Below are 23,528 nucleotides of genomic sequence, written 5' to 3' on the forward strand. Positions count from 1 at the left end.
TTCTCTCTGTTGCTTTTTTGTGACTCTTTGTTGATATGTTGCATGTAAAGCACTTTATAACCCTGTTAAGTGATATATGAACATACTTTCCATTGGAGGATGTAACTTGAAACTTTATTGTGGAGCACAGGCCAAAACCAAGTACCTGTTGTATTGTTAAGATGCTAAATGTATGTAGATTAAAATATTGATACATATATTATGTATCATGATAGAGCCTAAATATACCACGGTTCTATTTTAGTGCCATATCGCCCCGCCCTGATCCAGGTTACATGTGACTGCTTCCACTCTGTTGTGGCCACTGTCTCTCAGATCAGCAGAACTCACACATATTGATTGAGAAAAGGTACACATGTATACATAAACACAAATATATCAGAATATACATCCCTAAAAATGATGCACAAGACCTCTGAGAATCTTTTCATTTGATGGATGGAATGATACATAAACATAAAACACACAAAGTCTTGGGTTTAATATATTTCCCTTGGTGTAAAGATCATGTAGTTTAAATGACGACTTGATGCAGAATATAAATGAGACTGTCAGATGTGGAGACAGATGTCTTTTACAACTTTAAAGCTACTCAGTGGAAACAGGTGTTCGGTTGGTTAAACCATTTACAGCTTTGCTCTGTAGCTCACTAACATGCTGGCCACACTGGCTGTGTGAGCAGTGAGCCTGTGTAGTGTCTTAGTTTTCATTTCTGTATCGATGTTAACAGGTCAGAGCAGACACACTGACTTCATGAGCAGCGCGTCTCTCAGCAGGAATAGACTGAAAAAGAACCTGTAGAAAGACATACGGACATCATACCAGCATCTCAGTGTCTCTAAGAAAAAGAGATGTTAATTGATTCAGTCAGTCAGTGAGTCAACATAAGTACCTTTGCACCATCCCAGGTGATAAGATAACTTTTGAGGTCAACACTGACTCACTGACTATCTGCAAAAAGTCAAAAGCATGCAGGCCGATAAGAGATGAAGCTGAGGTGTTTCAATGTTCGCAAATCACTCATAAAAATGTTTCATTCAATATTCCATCGAGTCACTTTTAACTTTCACAATGATGTGTTGGTTTGGTAACTCCAGCAGAGCGAACAAAAATATGCTGGGAAATGTTGTTAAACTTTGCCAGAAAAAAACAAAACACTGGCACTAATTAGAACGTCATGTTTATGGAACCAGATGTACTCGTAGGGCAAAGGGCCTCATCACCCTCTCCATGCAGAGTCTCCACACCTCATACCAGGGAGGAGGTATACTTTCCCTCAGAGGGCCAAATCAAACAGATATTTGAGATCATTTGCTCCATCAGCTGTTGGGTTCCTAAACAAGCTGTAGGTGTATTGCACTAAACTAAAAACTGACGGGCTCTTGAAGCCGAATACGCACAAAGGGTGAAGGGCAGTTTTTTTCTTGTGCACTCTTTTTCTTTTCTTTCTTTCCACTGTTTGAAAACTTAAACAGCAATACTTCTTATGTCAAGTGACACACCTGTTCAAAACTGCTTTTAATGACACCTTTTGGCTAATCATTACATTTCCACATCACATTGCAGTAATGATTAACAGGAGATGATTGGACATATCTACACTGTTTGACCTTTGTTGAAGAAATGCTTCTACCCAGTGAAAGAACACACTTCAGATGCTGGGCTGATGACTTTCATAGATTCTTTGTATGCAAGTGTTGTTCTGCCTGCTGTGCTCAGATTATGAAAGAATTCATAATAGGGATCTTATAATTTAAAGATGTAAAAGAAAACAGAATACGCAGTGAATTATATTATAATTTGATTTTTATTTATGTTTTACTAGAATCATCTGGTTCGTCATGTCAGAGCTCACGACGAGCTCTTTGACCAGCACTGTTTGAGACATTCCCAGTAAAATCACAAGACTACCAGAATTTTCAGGGCTTCTGTCTCTGATTATGCCTTAATTTTGATAGATGGGGATTTTAATATTCATGTTTGTTGTCCTTCACACCTCTCTGTTGACTCAGTTAGTTACAGGCGGACCTCAGGGAGCCAGGAAAAATCAGCATTGTTATTATAGTCATTAGTGTAGGTCGTGTTTTCATGCATCTGTCAGTGAAGTTTCTCTGTTTCCTGTTTAATTGTGGCGTCTTGCTTTACTCTCGTTTCAGATCCTCTTCCTGCCGCTGTGATTGTCCGACCCGCCCTGATGTGTTATTATCTCTTCCTCCCTCGTCTGTATCTTCTATGTGCTCCCCTGTCTCGTCACCAGTTCGTCTTTGTCTCTTTAGCAGCATTCTGACATTCTTCCTCTTGTGTTTTTGACCCTGATGAAGCCTTTTCTCCTCGCCTGGTGATTTGTTTGACTGATCTCTCTTTTTAGATTTCCTGTGGACTGTACCTGAACACTCTAAATCTAAATCTAATTTGCTAATCCTTTTTGACATATAATCAATTGAAGACAGTACAAAGACAATATATTCAATGTTATATTTCTGTATCTGAATTTGAAGCGGTTCAATGGTAACAGGAGAGAGTATCATGACTGAATGGCTCAGTTGGATATCACTACATGGGCGAAGGAACAGTTTGTAAAGCTGTCACATATGATTGCATTCTGTGTTTTTATGTTTAGCACGGCATCACAACTTTTTGGGAATCACGGCTGGACAGTATTTACTTTGTCCAAGCAGTTCTTGCAGCATTATTGAATGGTATGGTGTGTTTTTATTGTGGAGTAAAGTCTGAAAGAATTGGCTCCATTTCTGAAGTGTGGACACCCTCTGCTGGTGATCTGCTAGAAGCTCTCTTCATGGAGCTCTGGACACCAAGTAACTTTTTTTTAGTGTAGCAACAAATAATACAGATCTCACCTGTGTCTGCAGTCGCCATGATGTCACTCTGATGGAAACATCAGACTCCTTCAGCTGGAAAACAACGGCTGTGTTTGAGAACCTGAAGAGAGGAGGGTGAAATGTTCAGCTGACAACGTTTCTGCTGCTGCAACATAGGAAATAACCAGACACAGACACACGGAAGCTGTCAGTGCAAAGCTTGTTTGTCTAAAACTACCATCTGACACAATGTTTTACTGTTTCCACACAGTAATAATCAAATCGTTATCTGACCATTCAGGACGTATTTCAAAAGTACTGATCCTGAAGATCCTTAAGAACGAGTCAGAACTCTCTGATGTTGATGTTTCCTGCAGAAAATCTACCTGCAGATTTCAGTATTAAAGCACTGAAATCTGAATGAGGCCCACAGAAGCTTGATGGGATCTCCACAAAATAATAACAACACAAACAACAGCAGTGCATGATGTTTTACAGTCATCACGTCAGATTGTGTATAAACAACATATTATGGTATAAACAGTTACATTCCACACACCATCAGACTCACGAGCACTTCATTCAGACGTATGATGACAGTTTAAACTCGTGCATCACTATTTCACTGTGCCTGTTAAATACAGTTTACAGTGACCGTCTGATCTTTAGATACTGTAGATGTTGTATGTTGTGTTCTACGGCTGTTTCCACACAATTATATCTAATAGTAAGAGAAGAAGAAATCAAAGCTATACACAAATGTTTGCAACTCCAAAACCATTTTACAAAGTTGTGTGAGCATGTCTGTGTGTTGCAAAACTTGTAAATAAAGGTCGACACATTAGGGGGCAAAAGCCGGTTTGGATATTATTTAGCCTTCATTTATGTTAATAATTTAGAGCCTCTCATACTGACTTCATACTGAGTTTTAAACATGTAAAATATGAAAAGTGACCTTCACTAAATGAAGGTTTTGGTGTTAAAACAGAGTAAAAGAAAACCAACACATTGTTCACTTTCATCCTGTTGCACTTCAGCAGGTTTTTGTCCTTTTCAAGCTTCTGAGAGAAAGTGAACCTGAGTAGAACTATGTTCCACTTTTCTGAATTTAAATTCAGCCAACAGTCTACAATCCTGGTAGATTTAATGAGTTGTTTCAGTGTATGTTGGCCAAAAGGCAGAATTGCTAGATTCATAACAATTCAATAATCACATGGAGCGTCAGCAAGACCTCGATAAGTTGCAGAAAATGGATGGATGGATAAATAATGTTCAAAACCTGAAGCTACAATCTGAATATACAAACAATGCAACATATTTTCATTGAATAGACACAAGGCCTGTACTTTTCAGATTTACTTTTCATAATATGAATATGATTTAATTACAGAATGTTACACATTGTGTAGATTCTGATCTAGATTTGTATTCTAAGCAGCTTTAATAGAGGTGGTAGTTCATGTGTTAGAAGTGGTAAAACCCACAACTGTAATCTTGTTTTTATAGCTGCTCTCATCACAAGATTATTAAACTTCCTTTAGGCTGAACTTTGGACTCAGTATCAGCAAACTTTATAGCTTTGGGGGTTGATCTTCTTTCACAGAGTTCACTTGAATTTCAGAACAATATATTCAAAGTTAGTTTCCATGTCAAGACTTGTCTGAGACTGTTGCTCTTATCTCGGTTGTTGATTTCCCATCATGGACTTTTGGAAGTATAAACTATTTTCAGCTTAGTTGATGTGAACACTTTGTTAATTTGATTCTTGTCCAGCAAATCACCAATCCTAAAACAAACACTTCAGGATTAATGATCAGTTTCTCTCATCAAACTTAGAAAGTTGTCTTTCTTATAGTTTTACACATTCGATTCTTTAAATGTATATTTCAGGTCTGTGTACTCACCAGCTGAGATCCTCTTTGTTACCAGGCACATCGGTGAAATCTCAAACACACTGAAGGGCGACTCACCTGAGATCTGAGTGGGCGGGGCGCAGAACAGGCAGACAGCTAATGTTTAACAGATCCTGAATTATACACCAGGATCTATGAAGCCTGGTACATGTACAACTCAACACTAAACATTCTTACTTGACGTACGTTCAGTTCATTCCTTTTCCTTAATGTTGAAAACTTCTATCTCAGAACAAAGCCTACACTCTCTGCTGCTGGTATAAACATCCAAATCTGTGGTCATTGCAGGTTCAAATCCCTGACTGGATGACACAGACGTCTGGCAAAATGTCAGCTGTTAACTGGAGGGCTGTCATAGTCGAGATAGGATGTAAGATTCTGCACAGTATACTCAGGCCTCGCCTGTTCATGGCTGTGTGTTTGTGTTAAGATGGGTTAAATACAGATACTTAATTTCCTCATGGAGATCAGTAAGTCAGTATTTAGATTTTTAGAACAATGTGACACAGAGACATTTGGGGTTCGTGTAGCAGCCTTCTAAGTTTGCTGCTACTCTGATTTAAGTCGAAGCAGGCCAGATTTATCAGTGGCTACTTTGCATTGTGGGTAATGTAGGCACCAAGTTTTGCACTGCAGTCCTACAACACTGCTGGACACATTATGGATAGTTTTAAAACAAATGATCCAAACTGACCGAGCAGATTCAGAGATATCACCCTCATTATTCCACACGTTCTTCTTACTTTTCAAAACCTGCCGCCATTATTACCCACAATGCAATGTAGCAGTTTATCAGATTACATGCAGCTCCTCTGGAGCCACAAAGGACTTTATACCTTTTTCCTCCCCAACACCTGTTAACACACTTCAATGTGTAAAACTGGTTCAGTTACCCTTTAATAGGATAACATGTCCATCATTTCAATTCATGTGATACGTTTCCAAATTCAATAAAATATTAAATATGTAGCAGATTAAAATGTGTTTACCATCACCACTGTTAATGTGATGTTTCATGAGTCGCTGCTATATTTGACCATAATGCTATAAACTGTTAATTGTGCTGTAATGAACTGAAGGCGGACTCATTGACCTTCTCTCAGTTTGTTCTGATCAGGGTCCGTTTCTTTGGGACGGGCGCCATCTTGTGGAGCCCCTGCAGACTTGAGTGGTGAACCCCAAAGTTCATGAGCAGTCAGACGGAACATGTCGGTCTGTAACAAACTCCGTCAAAGTCCGTCAATATCTTCATTTGGTACGTAGAAACGTTTTTTCTTTATTCTGTTGTGTTCACAGGGCTTCTAATGACTGTTATTAATGATTCTGTGACTGTATTAGTCGTGTGTATTTAGTTGTAGAGCCTGCTGCAGATGTGAGGATTCATTTAGGTTCCTAGCTTGATGTTCAATGACTCGTTATATTTAAGCTAGCTAACCCAGACATCAGCAGTTAACCAGCAAACACTCCAGTTACTTCATTATTTTGTCATTATTTTAATATTTGTGTTGGATCTTGGTAGCACAGAAGTTGTGGAGGAGATAATATCTTCTTCTGTGTGATTTATTTCAGCTGTTGAAATGTGTAGTCAGTCTGCTGTCAGTGACCGTTAAATGGCCGTTGGTAGTGGAACGTTAGCAGATGTTGTTAACAGATTGTGTTTGTGTCTCCAGGAGGAGGATGCTCACTTATGACGGAGAGAGGAGGTGAGCTGGTAGTGACAGAACAAACACCCGCCATGGGAAGAGACGGTAAGTTTAACATTTTGTACTGTCATTAAAAACACTATATATTGATTACAACTATGTATGATATTGTAGGATTGTATTCTAAGCAGAGAAGTTATTTCAGGGCTTGACTTTAACTTAAAGGAGCACATGAAGAGATTTAGTGACACAATGAAAATACATGTTTTATGAGAAAATATTCACAAGCAATACAATATAATTAATATTTTTGAATTGAAAAAGTGCATTTCTCAATGTTCAAACCGTGTTCAGTAATTATGTCATTATTTTTACATTAATCCTCATGCAACAGTTGAAACATTTAGTGTTTTGGCCAAATACATGCTATTTCCCTTGTGTATTGTGAGGCTTTGCCTCATAATGAAACTTAACCCTCTGATAGAAGATCACATTTAGAACAAAGAATGTTCCATGTGAAAACTGCCATAGAATTACTATGAAATAAATGTATTGAAAAATGACAATTTTATTGTGTGTGTAAAAAATGTAAACAAACTGATATTTAATGTGTTAAAATCCTGAAAATGAATGAATATTTGGTTATTATCTGGACTGAATTTTTTTTTTTTTGTCCTAAATGTGAGCCATACATTTGAAAAAATTTTTATTTCATTGTATCAGCTGCATTAGAGTTGAACTAGTGGTCGACTGATATCTCTCTTTTAGAGCCAAACTGATTATTAGTAATCAAGGAGACTGAAAACTGATATTTGGGATCGATATTCATTTACAGTAAAAATAAAAATCGCGGTGTCACCAACTACTGATGAATAAACCTAAGTCCAGTTTACTCAAGTACTGTTCTTCAGTACATTTACAGGGACCTGAGTATTTCCTTTTTCCTTTACATTTATTAAAAACATTTAGTCACTAGCTACTTTGCAGATTCAGATCATTCAGTGTTTATAGGCTGTTAACTATGACGTGTTACCAATCAGATGGTGTTGTGGGCGGGACGTTCTGTGAGAGGATGATGCATCAGAGCCAAAGTGGCACATTTTTAATTTATTTATTTTATCATCTCACAGAAAAATCACTGATAGTGATCATTGTAAAATCGGTCCACCCCTTCTTTAAAGGTCTCGAGGTTTCTACACATTTTCATTATTAAATGAAAGCATGTTTAAAATGTCTCCAGGCTTTTCCAGCACTTAACAGCTGTGACAAATGACAAACACAGACAAAACAATATTTTGATTTACATCACATTAAATCAGATGTTGTTGTGCTGTAAACACCTTCAGTTATGTTTGAGTGAAAGACACTTAAGAAAAACAAAACAGTTTAATGTTTCTTAATGTGTCTGCTGTCTGTAAGTAGACTGACAGTTTAAACAGCCTGACTGAACTGAACTGAACTGACTGTTTCAGGCAGTTTGAACTTTAACTTCATCCAACATGTTGAGTCACGACTCCTCCACCTGCTCACTGCTGCTGTCTGGTTACTGTCACCTCTGACAGCGGTTTGATTAAATAATGTCAAGTGTCTGTAACTCCAAACTCAACAAGTACTTTTACCTCCAAACTGTACTCAGCTGAAGTACTTCAGTACACATGTGAATGACAGTAAATAGTTTTAGGCTGACAGCTCAGTCTCTCTCTGTGTTCTGTCTGATGAGCCAGTAAATGACTGTGGACTGCCATCTAGTGGCCAGTCTTGGTGAGGGTGGCAAGGTATAAAAGGGAGGAGACTATGGCTGTGTCCAAATTCAGGGGCAGCATCCTTCGGAGTGCGTATTTGAAGTGCAATTACGTCACTAAGCCGCGCAAAGCCTGTCCCAATTCAAAATGTTCCCCACAAATGCCTCCTTCTTTTGCCTGTTCCTGGAGGACACACCGCTACTATCCTTCCCGGCTACAAATTGCCCAAGATTCATTGTGCAACCAAAGAGAAGAAATAAATAAATAAATAATGGCGACCTCAAGTGGTGCAGATCTGTCATTTAAATGTAAGTATTGGGTCTATACTCGGTTTTTACTCATTTGAGCGTCAAACGCCAGATATGTTAAACTTCAAGGGACATTAAACCTCAAAATGTCAGTTAAAATACGTTGGTAATGCTCAACTTGATGCATTTGGAAGTAAAGCCTCAAAAGCTTTTACTCTCAACCATTAGACGTTCAGAGGATGATTTATATCTTATATCTTACTGTGACTGTTGAGATGTTAGAGACTCGTTTTACTTCATGAACATAAACGGACCAAGATGAACAGATTTATATCAGGCTGTGATCCGTGTAAAGTCTAGTTAAACGTTGGAATAAAGAGCTATGTTTATGATTATCCTTATGATGATCCAGAGAAGGTCGAGTCCAGCACCGATCTCCACTGCCTCAGGATTGCAGATATCCAGGGACAGCAGAGGGTCAGCGGGAGGCCCAGCGCTGCTACTGGGTCCTGGTTTGTCCTCATGGATGAGGTGTTAGAAGAACAGAGGCCTTCCACTGCCCCCCCTGTCCTAACTGCCTCCATCCCTGAGGACACACCAGGGCCAAGTGACCAGGAGGATGAAGATGACGATGAGGAGGAGGAGAGGCAGCCAGGGCCGAGGAGGAAGAGGAGGAGGAGGGAGGATGAAGGAGGACATGATGCTGCAGAGAGGATGGAGAGGCTCTTCTCTGCTCCAGAGGACAATCCTTACATTATAACTGTTGTTATATAATGTATGGGTTCTTTTTAAATGACTTGTTCATAATTGTTCATTTTATATAATTTATTAAATAAAATATTGTTCTATTGTTACACGTTGTCTATTCCATTCAGTATTTACAGCTTAAGTATAATTTATAAAAGCAAACAGCATCAAGTGAAACTTTTCAGGGACAACAAGGGATTGAATGTTTTCTTTTATTATGAAGGTCTTAACATTTACAACTATTTACAAAATTACAGCATAAATAACTATTTACAGATTATTATTCACTATTAACAAAAACAATTATTAAAAACAATGTTAAAACAGTAACAGATGATGTACAGTAACAGGCTGAGCAGGAGTCCCTGCAGTGCTGCTGGGCTGGATGGTGTCAGTGGGACATCATCTGGGTCGGTACTCAGGGTGTTTGGGGGTCCAGTCTCCTCTGTCCACCACATCCTCCATCAACTGGGTCTGCAGTTCTGACTCCATCCACGGCTGCCATGTCATTAAGAATGTTTTGAGAAAGAGGCAATTTCATGATATAATTATAATAATAATAAATCATTACAACAAACAAAACTATCTACCAAACACTTTAAATAGGAATAACGCCTTTAGAATTAAAATAAAACCCTAAGTGGTGATCAGCAGTTTACATGTCAGCATTAACGTAATGTATCGGTATGTTAATGACCCCAAACTGTTAGCTAGCTAATAATAATAATAATGATAACATTACTGTGGGTTCAATAATAGGTTTACCTCTCCACGTCCTCTCAGCCGGAGATAAACCAGGGCTGCTTCTCCTCTTCCTCCACAAGCAGGAGGGTTAAAAAGAAAATCAGGAATTCCTGAAGCTCAAACAGATCTGACAGTCAAACTTTACTCTTCTTGTCACTTTGGCGGACCTGGGCTGAAGAAATAGTGGCGTACGAGTAGAGGCGGGCATAGACATATATACATAGACGCCACATTGACTGCTGCCGCCCACTAGAGCGACGTGCCTACAGGGCGGCCATCTTGGAACAGGCCCACTCGCTCCTACTGTGCATTACATCTATGGAGGAATGGTGTTTCTACACAATAAAAGTGATAATAAATCGCTCAGTTGTCAAGCTATTTTCACGAGGTTTGTTTGTCAAATGTCAGACATGACAGACAGACAGAGATAGAACGAAAAGAACCCAGGAAACGTTCAGGTGTGTTCAGGTCTTTATTTAAAGCATTGCATACATACATACATACTGTAGGAGACATACAGGTTGAAGATGAGGAGCACGGTGTGCTTGAGAGTGTGTGTGTTGCAGAGGCGGTGGTTCAGGTGGGAGTGGGCGTGTGCACGTGCGGAAGTGTGTGTGCGAAAGGTGTGCACTCACCTGTGACACAGATGATGAGAGAGGCAGGGTTGGGTAGTAGCCGTAATTTTTGTTGACTGCTATCCACTCATTCATTCATCACTTTTTTATCTGTTTAATCCGCTGGTTTTCATTATTCCATTTATCCATCTTTGCTGCGCTGTGATAGCTCTGTGCTGTTTGTTCATAATAAATGTACCAAAAGCATCTTTGGATCTCAGCGTATCTGTCATCATAGCCTCCTAGCGCGTCACAAATCCGCGAACCTGAGGACCCAAACTCGTACTCTCAGCGGCTAAAAGGTTTTGTCAAGGAAGCCGCAACATTTTGTCAACAAAAAAGGCGTTTAATGAAAATCATCTAGCCGTGCCAAAGAACCAAGTCATCACGCATCGACTAGTCCGAGAACAAAGGAGCCACAGCTAAGTGCCACACCACGCCATCCATTCACCTGGGAACAGGTAGGCCTGAACCTGTTTGTTATGTGGATTAAGGAATCCGCTTTGGATTGGAATGCATTGTGTCAAATGAGGACAATGTATTAAATGGATGTTACGCTGGTTGCATTGGTGCAATGATGGTGGCGCAACTTCATCATGCTTTATTTGATTTTGATGTCGGGACTTTGTGGCATAAATACGTGGCGGCTGATGATCTCTAAAGGCCTATTGCTTGTTGGAATGCTTGGATCGAATCTGCTCTGTCAATGAATTTAAATGCAATGTCTATGGATGGATTTTGAATGCGCTCTTGATAAACTGTGATTCTGTTGCTTCATACAAAATACAATATAATGGAAATGAGTCAGATAAACGCTGTTGCTGAATGTTCAAACATGGAAAAAGGGAAATTAAACTGACGGCCATAGCTGTGGGAAATAAAATCGAACGGCTCCAGCATGAGCGCAAAAGTGCCGTTAATAAAATGAAAGCGCTTATTCCGCAAATAAAAGCGCACGTGAGATCAAAAGAAAATGTAACCGAAATCCCCTCACAACTGAACAACTTGAATGTTCTGTGTAAAAAGGCCAACGACCTGCACAATTAATTACTGCCACTACTTCCTGATGATGAAGGTAAAAAACAAAATGAGTGGCTTTCTAGCATTATGGATTACAGTGATGCATTCAAAGAACAAGTGGAAAAATGGATACAGGACAATCTACATGAAAACTCAAATAAATTACCATTTCAGACAAATACTTCTGAGCAACCACCAAAGGAAATAAACCCTGTGGTACAAGTTCCTGTCGAAAAAAGCGAGGATTTGTCTGCTGCGGACCCTCCAGTAACTGTTCCCACTGCACAAGACCCTCAGGATGAACTTTGGCCCTGTGACAGCATCTCAAATGCAACCAAGAGATCACGCTCACATCATTCCTCATCCTCAGCCTCACGCTCATCTGCTCGCTTAAAAATGGAAACAAATCTTGCAATTTTGGCAGCAAAACAAAAGGCATTAATGAAAAAACATGCACTGGATGAAGAGGAGTTAAAGTTACGCAAAAGAAGAGAACAGCTTTTACTGGAGAATGAAATCACTGAGGAAATGGCAAAACTAAGTGTTATAAAATCACAAAGCAGTGTTGGCAGTAAATCAAGGTCAAGGGTTTCAGATGGGATGAACTCATACTATGAAAGGACACGCTCAAAACAACAACTTAATGTCAATGCCACTGCATTTGTCCCATCACTGCCAGTTAAACTAAAACCCAATGCAACTGAAACCACACAGACAGCTGTGAAGCCTAAAGTCACTCACTTACCTGACATAGAACATCTCCCAGGTCCTTCTTACATGCTCCAACATTATCTAATGGCTCCTGAAGATCCTGTGACCAATGTTACACAAACTGACGCATCACAAAATGACAAGTGTGCTGGACATAATGAGAAAACAAAATGAAATTACAACACTCCTAATACAACAACAATGCCTCTCAGCACTCCCAAAAAGGGAAATTCCCATTTTTGATGGTAACCCACTCAAATACCATTCGTTTATTAAAGCTTTTGGAAATGGAGTTGAGCGAAACACCAACAACAACTGTGACAGACTCCACTTTCTTGAACAGTACACCAAAGGGCATGCTAAAGAGCTGGTGAACAGCTGTCAGCACAGTGTACAGAGCAGCGTAGCGATGACGTGTAAATTACGTGTTTTTGTAGGCTAACCAAAGTTAGCATCAAACAGATTGACATGGAAATCTTCAACTTTATATGGAAAAATAAGCCCCACCAATTAAAACGAACAGTGCTGTGCAACTTATACTGTCAAGGGGGTTTAAATGCATTGGACTTTAATACATCTAACACAATTTTTAAAATAAACTGGTTGAAGAGATATTTGCAGGGGAAAAGTAAATTATGGAATATTATACCAGAACTTATTTTCAAGAAAATCGGGGGGATTGAATTTCTTTTAAACTGTTATTACAGTGTTGATAAACTTCCTGTCGATCTGGCAAGTTTTCACAAGCAAGCCTTACTTGCTTGGATGTTAGTCTACAAACACAATTTTTCACCACAAGTGTTTGATCTGGAATAATCAAAATATTCGAATCTTTGTTTGTCAAGACATAGTTTGACCAAAATATCTTGTTTGTGACACAGTTATTGAATGAAAATGGACATTTGTACAACTACACTGAGTTTTAAAAAAAATATGCAATTCCTATTACACCTAAAGAATTTGCCATAATATTTGACGCTATACCTGCGGAACTGTTGTTGTTATTGCAAGGAGATAGTAGACCACAGCTAAATGTACACTTTGAGCCTAATTTAATGTTAGATGGTATAAATTTAAGAGACAAAAATGCACCAATAGACATATAAGGAAATTTTGCCAAGAAATTACAACTCCATCAGCTAAACTACTCTGGAACTCAAAATGTATAGGTATAAACTGGAACTCAGTGTGGACTTCAAGTAGCAGATACTGAGTCACAAACAAGATAAAGGAAGTTTCTTTTAAGATCATACATTCAGTTTATCCTGTCAATCAGGCCATCTCCAGATATAAAGATGTTAATGTCAACTGTACGTTCTGTGAACAGGAGGAGAAAAATATTTGTCATCTTTTTTTTTTTATGTTGTTATACTTATTTGTTTTGGAAGGAACTGGAAAATATGTCTGTATCTTTGACAGGCATTAAAAAACACTTATGATTCAATACTCAATCAAGGAGAGTTCATTTTCTAGGGATGTCAATTCGGCACTAATCTCACTACTCCTTAAAAAAGGAAAGGACCCGGTAGAGTGCTCCAGCTACAGGCCACTTTCACTATTAAACGCAGACCTAAAGATCTACGCGAAAGTATTAGCCCAGCGGCTTCAAGGCCATATGACAGAGTTGGTTCACAGTGACCAGACGGGGTTTATAAAATCTAGACTGGCCACAGATAATGTTAGAAGATTATTACACGTTATAGATGGCACTCAAGGCTTAAGTACCCCTGCTGCTGTCCTTTCACTAGACGCGATGAAGGCATTTGACCGCCTGGAGTGGCCTTTTTTATGGTCAGTGCTTGAGTTTATGGGGTTTAGCATGCCGTTCATTAACATGATCAAAGTACTGTATAAAAATCCAACAGCCGTAGTGCTCACAGGCAAAACTAGCTCTCCTCCCTTCCCTGTTTCGAGAGGTTCGAGACAGGGCTGTCCTCTCAGCCCTCTGTTATTTGCTCTTTCTCTCGAACCGCTAGCACAAGCTATCCGCAACTCGCCTACTATTTCTCCAATTTCTATTAACGGAACTCATCATCACATTTCACTATATGCTGATGACGTTTTATTATATTTAAACAACCCAGTGCAATGTATCCCACATGTTTTGTCAATCTTTGAACATTATGGCAGCCTCTCCGGTTTTAAAATAAATTGGCAAAAATCCACTTTGCTACCTTTAAATCAGGCCATGTGTAATGCTCCCATCCCTGCATCTATCCCAGTTACTAAGAACTTTATTTATCTGGGGATAGATATTTATCCCTCAATACACACACTAACTAAAAACAATTTTTGTAATACGCTTAACAAAGTTGTGGCGGACCTCGACAGGTGGTCTGGCCTCCCAAATTCACTTCGTGGTAGGGTGGCTATAATTAAAATGAATATTCTGCCCAGAATCAATTTTGTGAGTTCAATGCTCCCCCTTCCCCCGCCCTCTCAATATTGGAGTAAATTGCAATCAGCAATAACAAAATTTCTTTGGCGTGGTAGACGACCTCGCATTAAGCTCACCACAATGCAGCGGGAGAGGCAGGCCGGTGGCCTGTCTCTCCCGAACTTCAAATTTTATAAGTGGGCCTTTACACTGAGGCCCCTATTAACTTGGTTTCGACCTGATGCACGGGTGTCATGGCGAGCTCTGGAGGAGCAGAAATTGGCCCCATATTCTTTTGCTAATATCCTGCATTATAACATTTCAGCTCGCCAGTGCCGCTTGAGGTTTGGTCCTATAATTTCATATTTGCTATTTATATGGAGGAGGGTGGAGAAATTAACTGGTTGCTCTCCTGGATGGGGCCCATACTCTCCAATATTTAATAATGATAAGTTGCTGATTGGCAGGCGTCCTATTTGTTTTCCTGACTGGGAAAGAAAAAACATTTGTACACTTGGTGACATTTTCGGAGAGGGGGGACTACTTACTTTTCAGAACATATGTATTAAGTAGGGTGTACCATGTACTTCCTTTTTCTTTTACTTGCAGCTGAGAACGGCCCTAAAAAGCAATGGTGTTCCTTTAAAGGGCCCTCTTAGGCCACACTCACTTCACAAATTGTTCCACTCAGCTAGAAGCACAAGTGGTTTTGTTTCGAGACTCTACTGGTTCTTGTTACAGCATTCTTACAGACCCCTGGCATTAGACGCGGTGTGGAGGAGAGATGTTCCAGATCTGAAACCCACATTTGACTGGGATAAAGTCTGGGCTAATGTGAGCTTAGCATCCAGAAATCCTGATCATCAGCAAATACATTACAATTTTGTACATAGGGTATATTTAACTCCTAGGAAGCTTCATTTGATGAAGGTTATTAATGATCCAACATGTACTTTATGTTCTTCCAAAGTGATTGGCAGTTTTTTTCATATGTACTGGGAGTGTTCCCCAGTGGCTGAATTTTGGAAGATGGTTGCCTTTAACCTTTCAAAGCTGTTTAAGATCAGGTTGCCCTGCTTGCCTGCTACACTAATTTTGAATGATTTGACAGAGCTGGGTTTGACACTGGACAAGAGAAGAGCACTGTTGGCTGGACTAACAGCTGCGAAAAAACTAGTTGCTACACGTCGGAAACCTCCACACTCACTTTCTTTCCGAGCATGGGTTTTGACATATTTGGACATTGTTTATCTGGAGTTGTCGATTGCCAGAGTTCACGGAGCTAAGGAGTCGGCAATAAAGGCTTGGCATTCACTTCTTACTACCCTCCGTGGGTTTCGGGTGCAACATGTGACTGAGGTTTGGAGTCCTGGATCCAGGGAATGGGTGGGTCATATTTGGGGTTATGATTTCGGCTCTGATTTCATTGTGCATTTGTTTATTTATTTATGTATTTTTCCCTTTTTCCCCTTTTTTTTTTTTTTTATTTATTTTTTAAGTATTATTTTAGTTGTTTGCATATGTATTTAAGCATCTGTGTAGGTATGCAATATATTTTTATGATCTATTCTTGTAACGTGCAAGTACCTACTTATGCTTTTCTTTCTTTAAAATAAAATAAAAATTTGATCACAAAAAAAAACACTTATGATGAAAAAAAACTTAAGGGAAAGGAACTGTTTTTGTTGAGTTTTTTTATTTTACAAGGAAAATATTACATGCATAAATGCAAATGGTCATCCAAAAAAACAAATTTTTATGAATTTCAAATAGAAACCAGATATTACATGCAGCTACTAAAAAACATGAAGGACAGAAAAGCTATAAGAACCCTGGAATATTATAAATTATTAGAAGCAACTATATGATTTGCTAATACCCCTATCTATGTATTTGTATATATGTATTTTTTTTGTTTTGTTTGTTGTGTTGGCTGATTATTGTCTGTGTATTGTATAAATGTATATAGATTTGTTTATGCGTTAAAAAACAAAAACAACAACTAAAGTTAGCATCACCCACTTCCGGTTTTCCTACTTTGATAAATACTCTGTCTGGTAGTGAACAGACAGAGAAAGTACTGATCCGGTCTGAACTGGGTCAGAATCTAACACATGATGTTTCACACTGATGATTCAGTAAACTGTAAAAATGTTGTTGACAATTTGAAAAACATCCAACACAACACCGTCACACATTGTTTTAGTGTCTCTTTAATAAACAGTAATCAGACTTTATTCCAGAGCAAAACAAAAATAGTGTGATAATTGACAGCTGAAGGTAAATGATGACTCACGATTTTAATCTTGTGATTTTTTTCAGTAGAACATTTTTTGTCTGAATTAAATCTTGAACTCAAAAAACATTCAAGGCTTCAAATGTCTGAAAAACAAATCAAGAAACTGCCCAAAAATCTGAAAGACATGTTGTTACGACCGTCCCATGTTAGCGTTTCTCCCTGTCTTGTATTGTTTATTTACCTCTCCTCTCGTTTCAGAGGCCTGTACTGCGAAGGGGGCTCAACATAGCCAGGCTTTGTGCTCATGCTGCAGCTCAACAAAGCCCCAAGTCCCCAAACAGAGTTAAACGGTACTGCGACGGTGGTTATCAACTTACTTTGTCAAGTCCGGTTCTCTGCTTTGTGCTTTGCGCGCGTACATGTAAAAGGGGGCGTTTGACGTCATATTATTCTACTTCCGTGTGAAAATGGATCGATCCCGGGCCACATATTTTACTCAAGATGAGCAGATTCTTATTATGCAGGACTATGAAGAATTCAAAGAAACCATCACGGCAAAAAGTAACACTGTCGCCGCCAACAGAGCGAGGGAGGGCTGCTGGCAGAAAACTGCTGACCGTGTAAATGCGTAAGTTAACAATGATTAATATTATGATCAATATTATATTAAGCCCATAGTGTTTTAATTTCTGAAAGCTCAATATTGTGCAACTTTTACATATTAACCCTCATTAATTTAAAATATAAATAAACTGAAGCAACAACTATCTTTTTTCATTTTTGAATGATGTCTATATTGTTTTCACATTTTACTGATCTCAGTTATAGAATGCGCGTGTGTTTTATTGAAAGCGAGGCTGAGTGTGCGTAGGCTATAAATGATCAGTGTTTTTTTTCGTAATACTGTGTCGGGATGAACAAGCAAATGTAGCTACTGTCCCTGTACAATGACAATAAAGAGCTTTCTGACAGTGAAAATAGCTCCAGCCTGTAAGATTTGTGTTTGGGTGTACACTGCCCTACAACGGGTGAAACATTGATCAGTTCATCAGTTTATTCATGGCCACATCAAAGAAATAATTAACTTTACTCATTATCTGTGACAAATAAATACTAGGTTGGCCTAATTAATATTTCATATTGCATTTTATTAAGATGTGGAAGCAGCAGTCGGACATGGCAGCAAGTTAGAGCCAAATATAAAAACATCATTCAAAGTGGTATGTAGTCAAGCTGCCCCATCATTTTGTCAGTGTGTGTTCTTGCTCAGATTTTCTGCATCACCAACTGAATGCAAGTAGGTTCCCGTGGCAAAAAAGACGAAGGGCTACACAAACAGTTTGCCCGACAGTGAGCGCACAGCTTCTTCCAGTGGCATTCCTGAGACTCGGCTCAATAAGTGAGCAAATGTTCCGTATTCCCTCGGCTGAAAATCTATATCGCTCATAGAGAATTTCATCAGGAAATGCCTGCGGATCAGCGCGATCTCGAAGAAGCCGCTCACGTCGTAGTGCTGCCCGAATTATTCTTGCTCCCAGGTCCACCGGGTTCTCAATGAATGGTGACGCCATCTCCGAATAAGTTACACAGTGAAACAGCGGCGCTTTTATAGCCGATTTTAAGCTGAAACTCTGAACATAACCTGGTCGGGACCAGGTTATGAGCTAAGCATAAGTTACCATGGTGATCTAGCCGGGTTAAAAGAGAGCCACCTTCGTAGTACAGGAAAGCCTGGCTTTAGACTCAACATACCTCGCTAACCCACTAAACTGGCTTCGCAGTACACCCCTCAGGTCCCCTCTCTCTACTTGTGTGGTTTCGCCCTCCTCCCTGATTGTCCTCCCCCGCCCTGATTACTTTCACCTGGTTACCCTGTGAGTGTATTTACAGTCCCTGTGTTCCCCCTGTCCGTTGCCAGTTTGTCTTTTGTCTTTCTACTTAGCGTTCCAGCCTTTTCTGATCCCAAGCGTTTTCTAGCTTTCCTGGTTTGACCTTCCCGTGAGCTTCCTCGACTTCGCCTCTGACTACTCCCTGTACCGAACCCTGACTCCAGTAAACTTTGGTACCTTGCCTACTCTGTCTCAGTCGTGCTTTTGAGTCCTCACCATCGTGTGTCCCAGCCGTGATACATGTTCATAATATTTCTGTAGACTGATTAAAACTTAAACACACATAATAGAGGGACTTTTTTTTCAGATCAAAAGAGTTATAAAAGGATCTCATGTAAAGGTGATCAGGTATTCTGGGTACGCCTGTGTGTCACTGAAGACGATGAACACGGTCGGACTAGCCGTGTTATCAACAACGCTGTCGTACCGATCGAGGGCATTCCCAGTGTTCCTGGCGGGAGGGACGATCATGCCACTTCTTCCCTGGGCGTAGTCTCCAACCAGGACCCTGGCCAGGTACATGCGCTTCTGCCCCCTGGCGTCAGGCTTGGCGTAGCTCCGAGCGGAGTATGCAGGGTCCACAACAAAGTAAGAGCCGTTGCCGTACACCGCAGCTGCAGGAAACAACAAACAGTCAGGCTGCGTTCAGACAGATGATCAGACATCCCTCTGATCAAACGTTAATCAGTGACACAGGTAGGTTCTGTCTGAGGTGCAGTGAGCTGCTGCTGGTTGCTGTGTGGCAGTAAACCTACATGAAGATATCCACCTTATAATATACCTCAGACCAGCTGACTCATATTTTAGCTTAAATATATTGTAGCTGCCACCATGCAGTTATCCACTTTAAATTTATTAAATTATTTGATTTAATCCAAGAATAGTTTCTGTGTTTAATAAAGGGAATATTTTGTGTTGTGTAGCAAGAATATAGACATGGGATTTGTAATGTATTCAAAGTGGAACCAATGTTCAGGGTGTGTTGCAGCCGGTTCTCTCTTTTTTGCTACACGTGCGCCGCCATGATGGGTAAAGCACCTGGCAGGTTGAGGAAGGATGGGAGAGACGATTTCCAGAATCAAGGTTTTGTTGTTGTGTGCTGATCGTAAACATTTGGATGATGAGAAGACTTATAACCCCTTTGAGTTAACGCGGCCAATGAGGTAAATAAGTGCATTTATTGTTTACGTTATGTTTGTTAACAAGCCGACTAAGTGCTCGAGTTCACGTGATAGTACTGTGACGATGTTTATTGTTGATTCAATTAAATTATCTGTGAATTTAGTTGAACATGCAAACTATATTTATGTGTCTGTAATATGTATTTAATTGTTATTCTCAATGAGAAAGCTCTGTACTATATGGACTAATTTTATGATTAGTTTATTTCACTTAGTTCTTATGGCATGAAGATGCAATAAATGCCAGTAAAAAAAGAGCGCCTTGTTTGTGATTTGACTGAAGGGAGTTAAATATATAATTCATCACTGGGTGGTTACCATGCTGTCCTGCGTAGCTGCGGTTGAAGCCCTGTTTGTTGATGAGATCGATGGACTTTGGGCCGGTGCCGTGGAAGAGTTGCCTTTCGTTGTTCTTGTGTTTATTCTTCACCTCCAGGTCCGTCTTCACCTGCTGGTAGCTCCTCCACAAAGAGATGTTCTGGACCCGTTCAATCTGCCGACACAGTTACAACACTACTCAATATTCAACCGTACAGCAAGTTTCACTTTTTAACGGTCATTGTTATTGTCATGTTATAATTCAATATAATTTCCGAGCTGTGGGACTCATGAATCATCATCTCATCTGACCGCTGTGTGCGACTACTTTACTAAATACCTACTTGGATGATGTTAACCCCGAGGCCGGTCCTCCGAAGTTCTTTCTCCACATCGTTGTATTCTTTGGATCCCGCAGCCAGAGGGAACAGCTTGAGGCGGTCGCCCTTCATGTCGTCCCAGTTGGGAGGCAGCGCAGCGTCGTCTGCAGCTGGAGCAGTGAGACAGTTTGTTTCAAGGTGAGACAGTTTGAACAACCTGGAGCTTTTTTCATCGGTTGCTCTGTCTTTGTATTCAAGGGTAAAGTGTTGCAAAAACTTGTTGAGTCATTTGTTAGAACAGGACAGATTCTTAATCACAGGATGTAGCTGCTGTTAGACGGTTACCACCTACCTGTGTAGTCATGATGCTAACATTAGTGACGCTATTAGCTGACTAACGTGAAGCCTGGGCTGTCATAAGCTAAGAAAACCACCTAGCTGCTGTATTCAGGCTCAGATGCTGCGTTATGTCCTCACTCAGAGTCATGGACCTGACATGTAACTACTCTACGGTGGGGGCCGAACTCTTATTCAGGACTAACATGTTGGCTACAACAACAAGTGAGCATTTTGTTAACAGGAAACATGTAATATTCAGAAGCAAAAGTCTGTCGTTCCTTTTCAGCTCAATGTTCACTTTAAGGTTTGTATCATTTTCTATGTGCCTCCATCGATTATCTGCCACCAAAAGAAAGATTCAGTCTCTTAAATACTCGTTCAAATCTTGTGATACGACATAAAAGCATGTTATTTTTGTAAGCTTGCCACAGATGAACTACACAAACTCACCTTTCAAGTCTTTTCTCAGTAGCTCCACCTGTTTACGGCCGTTTGCTGACACTGCGTTCTTTAACCTCACATCAGCGATGTACGGCTCGTTGTTGATCTTTATCTTCACACTCTGTTTCCTCCCCAGAGCCTCCTCCAGCTGGAGGTTGGTGTAAATATCGAAGGGCGCCATCGTGCCGTCAAGCTGCTGATGGTTCCATTCCACCAGTCCACTCACCAGAAAGGCTTGTTTCCTCTGGTTCTCCGACCTCTCCACCTTTTTGATGATGTCCCTGATGGTCGGCAACAAACACATTTATGTTAACACTTGTCCCTCTGGACTGAAGCTCTGCTGACTTATAGAAGTCACTCTGCTGACCTGACTTCAGACTCGGCGGTGAACACGTCTCTGTTCAGACCCTCCAGGTGGATTTTGGGCTCCTGGTCGCCCTGCCCCGCCTCCAGATGGATGCTAACGGTCAGTTTCCTCTGCAGGGCGCTCAGCTGGTCCATGTCCGCCCTCGACAGGTGACTGATGAAGGAGTCTGTGATGGTTCTCTTCGCCTGCTCGGCCACAATCAGATCCTTGATCCTTCTCTTAGCTTGACTCACAGCCTGCAGTGGTGAGGTAACAATCAGGAGTTCAGTAACAGACACGTTCTAGCTGTGAACCTGGTCCTGTGAGGTTTGCTGTTTCAAAGTCAGATTCAGTGTTTTAGCTTGAGCAGCTGCTCATGAGGAGCTGAGCCTCCGGGTCATTTCATTATTTGAAAATTAATGTCCACAAATTCTAGTAAGGTTTTCTGTTTCTGGGGTCGGGTACTGTGAAAATTATAAAATTCTGTCCACCAGATTTTGAGGTTCACATTTTGGTATTTGTGGCGCCCCCTATGGTTGAGACTGAAAATGCTTTGGCAGACCTTTTCCCAAACTCAGCCTGAAGATATCTACTGAGTTATATGATGAATGAACTGACGATTATTGAGGTCATCGCCAGTTCATTCTAAGCTGTGCCCTTTGTGAGAGCGTCTGGACTGACAGCAGCCATGTTTTTTGACTGATTGGAAATACTGTGATGGACTGTGGCCTTTCAAAAATGTTTATATGTGATAGCGCCACCATTTTGGCAAGGCAATTTGAGCCGTGACACGAGATAAATCATTTTAAACCAACACAGAAACAACTAACAACCAACACAACACTTCAGGGTTGAGCCCTAATGAACGTGAATAAACATGAAAAATCTTAAATAAACGTAAATTAACGTGAATAAATGTAATTAAATCCAAATACATGTAAATAAACACAAGTAAACATGAATAAACGTAAATAAATGCGAATAAACGTAAATAAACGTGATTAAACGTAAATATACATAAAAAAAAAGGTGAATAACCATGTATAAACGTAAATAAACGCAAATAAACAAATAAATGCGAATAAACGTAAATAAACTTGATTAAACGTAAATACACATGAAAAACATAAACGTGAATTAATGTGAATAAACGTAAGTAAACGCAAATAAACATAAATAAATGCGAATAAACCAAATAAACATGATTGAACATGATAAAACATGAAAAACATAAATAAACGTGAATAAACGTAAATGAACGTAAATAAACGTAAATACCCATAAATAAACATGAATAAACGTAAATAAACGTAAATATACATGAAAAACTTAAATAAACGCAAATAAACATAAATAAATGCGCATAAATGTACATAAACGTGATTAAACTTAAATACACATGAAAAAACATAAATAAACATGAATAAACATAAATAAACATAAATAAATGCGAATAAACATAAATAAACGTGAATTAACGTGAATAAACATGAATAAACGCAAATAAACTTAAATAAATGCGAATAAACATAAATAAACGTGATCAAACATAAATAAACATGAATAAATGTAAATAAACGTGAATAAACGTAAATAAACGTGAATGACCTCGTCGTTGTCGGCACACAGCTGAAACACTGTGGGCTCAAACTCCTCCCTCTCCAGCACCAGGGCCTCGGTGTTCAGCCTCTCCTCGCCACGTGCAGGTAGTATAGAAGTGAATTTGTCTGGAACGACATCGAACATATCATGAGTTGTATGAGACGGACACACACACACTAAAACATTTCATCTTTACTGACAGACTATGAACACACTGTGACTCTGAGCTATAGTCAGCAGCTGCTTCAAGTGTGGAGCAGAAAGCGATAGGCTTC

General features: G+C 39.8%; 2 protein-coding genes across 5 annotated transcripts in view; one reads left to right on the forward strand and one right to left on the reverse strand.

Annotated features, from left to right (window-relative positions):
• LOC115581335 (GTPase IMAP family member 8-like) overlaps positions 1-23,528 on the forward strand; it is a 451,552-nt gene that overhangs the window by 67,027 nt on the left and 360,997 nt on the right. The window lies entirely within an intron of this gene.
• Positions 18,657-23,528, reverse strand: part of LOC115581323 (protein mono-ADP-ribosyltransferase PARP14-like) — a 36,502-nt gene continuing 31,630 nt past the window's right edge. For all 3 annotated transcript variants that reach the window (XM_030416305.1, XM_030416306.1, XM_030416304.1), the window contains 6 exons: positions 23,260-23,378; positions 21,673-21,908; positions 21,315-21,586; positions 20,550-20,695; positions 20,206-20,380; positions 18,657-19,320 (listed from right to left, as the gene is read on the reverse strand). In XM_030416305.1, the coding sequence (XP_030272165.1) occupies positions 19,037-19,320; positions 20,206-20,380; positions 20,550-20,695; positions 21,315-21,586; positions 21,673-21,908; positions 23,260-23,378 (1,232 nt within the window). In that variant the 3' untranslated portion in view covers positions 18,657-19,036. The remainder of the gene's footprint in view (positions 19,321-20,205; positions 20,381-20,549; positions 20,696-21,314; positions 21,587-21,672; positions 21,909-23,259; positions 23,379-23,528) is intronic.

This window comes from Sparus aurata, chromosome 5 (genome assembly GCF_900880675.1).
Source record: "Sparus aurata chromosome 5, fSpaAur1.1, whole genome shotgun sequence".
Lineage (NCBI taxonomy): Eukaryota > Metazoa > Chordata > Actinopteri > Spariformes > Sparidae > Sparus > Sparus aurata.